General features: G+C 38.1%; 1 protein-coding gene across 1 annotated transcript; it reads left to right on the plus strand.

The window, feature by feature from the left end:
- Positions 1-278: 278 nt before the first annotated feature.
- Positions 279-611, plus strand: LOC141632642 (secreted RxLR effector protein 161-like). Its single transcript, XM_074445170.1, has one exon. The coding sequence runs from the start codon at positions 279-281 to the stop codon at positions 609-611; it is 333 nt and encodes a 110-aa protein (XP_074301271.1).
- The last annotated feature ends 345 nt before the right edge of the window (positions 612-956 follow it).

Here is a 956-nt window from a genome sequence, read left to right on the forward strand (position 1 = left end):
AAGAGTCATATATTGAAAAAGTGTTAGAACGATTTAGGATGCATAATTCCAAACCCATTGACACTCAAGTTGAAAAGGGTAAAACTCTAAGCCTTGATCAATGTCCTAAAACAGATTCAGAAAAGAAGCAAATGAGCAATGTTCCATATGCTAGTGCGATTGGTAGTTTGATGTATGCCATGTTGTGTACACGGCCGCACATCTGCTATCCGGTTGGCTTGCTGAGTCGTTTCCAAAGCAACCTAGCACCTGCGCACTGGTAAGGACTCAAGAGAATCATGCGTTATCTTCATGGTACAAGTGATATAGTCCTATGTTTTCAAAGTGGAGACTTGAGGCTAAAGGGTTATTCGGATGCCGATTGGGTTGGTGATTTAGATGAGTCTAAATCGACCTTAGGATATGCTTTTATCCTTGATGGAGGTGCAATATCTTGGTGCAGTAAGAAGCAAGATTGCATTGCTTTGTCGACTATGGAAGCAGAGTATGTCGCTACTAGCCTTGCCGTTCAGGAGGCAATATGGCTAAGGTGTTTTCTCCAGGATCTGAAACTTGCTTCTAAATTTGATGAACCTGTTGAAATGTTTTGTGACAATACTGCTGCTATCTAGTTTGTCCAAGATCCAAAATTCCATAGAAAGATCAAACATATTAAGAGGCATTATCATTTTGTTCGAGACGCCATAAAGAATAAAGAGATAGCCATTAAGTATATATCTACTAACAAGATGATAATTGATCCGTTAACTAAGCCTATTGCTAGATATGTGTTCCGAGCTTATGTCAGGAGCTTAGGTTTGTGGAAGTTTTAATTTTATGCTTCTAATCTTGTTAAATGTTTTTAGCATGTATTGGATAATGGACTTCTATTATGCATTATGGAATAAAATTTGTTGTTCTTCTATGAAATGTTCATGAGCATATGTTACAGGTTAAGGCATGTTAGAGATGCCACC

This window comes from Silene latifolia, chromosome Y (genome assembly GCF_048544455.1).
Source record: "Silene latifolia isolate original U9 population chromosome Y, ASM4854445v1, whole genome shotgun sequence".
Lineage (NCBI taxonomy): Eukaryota > Viridiplantae > Streptophyta > Magnoliopsida > Caryophyllales > Caryophyllaceae > Silene > Silene latifolia.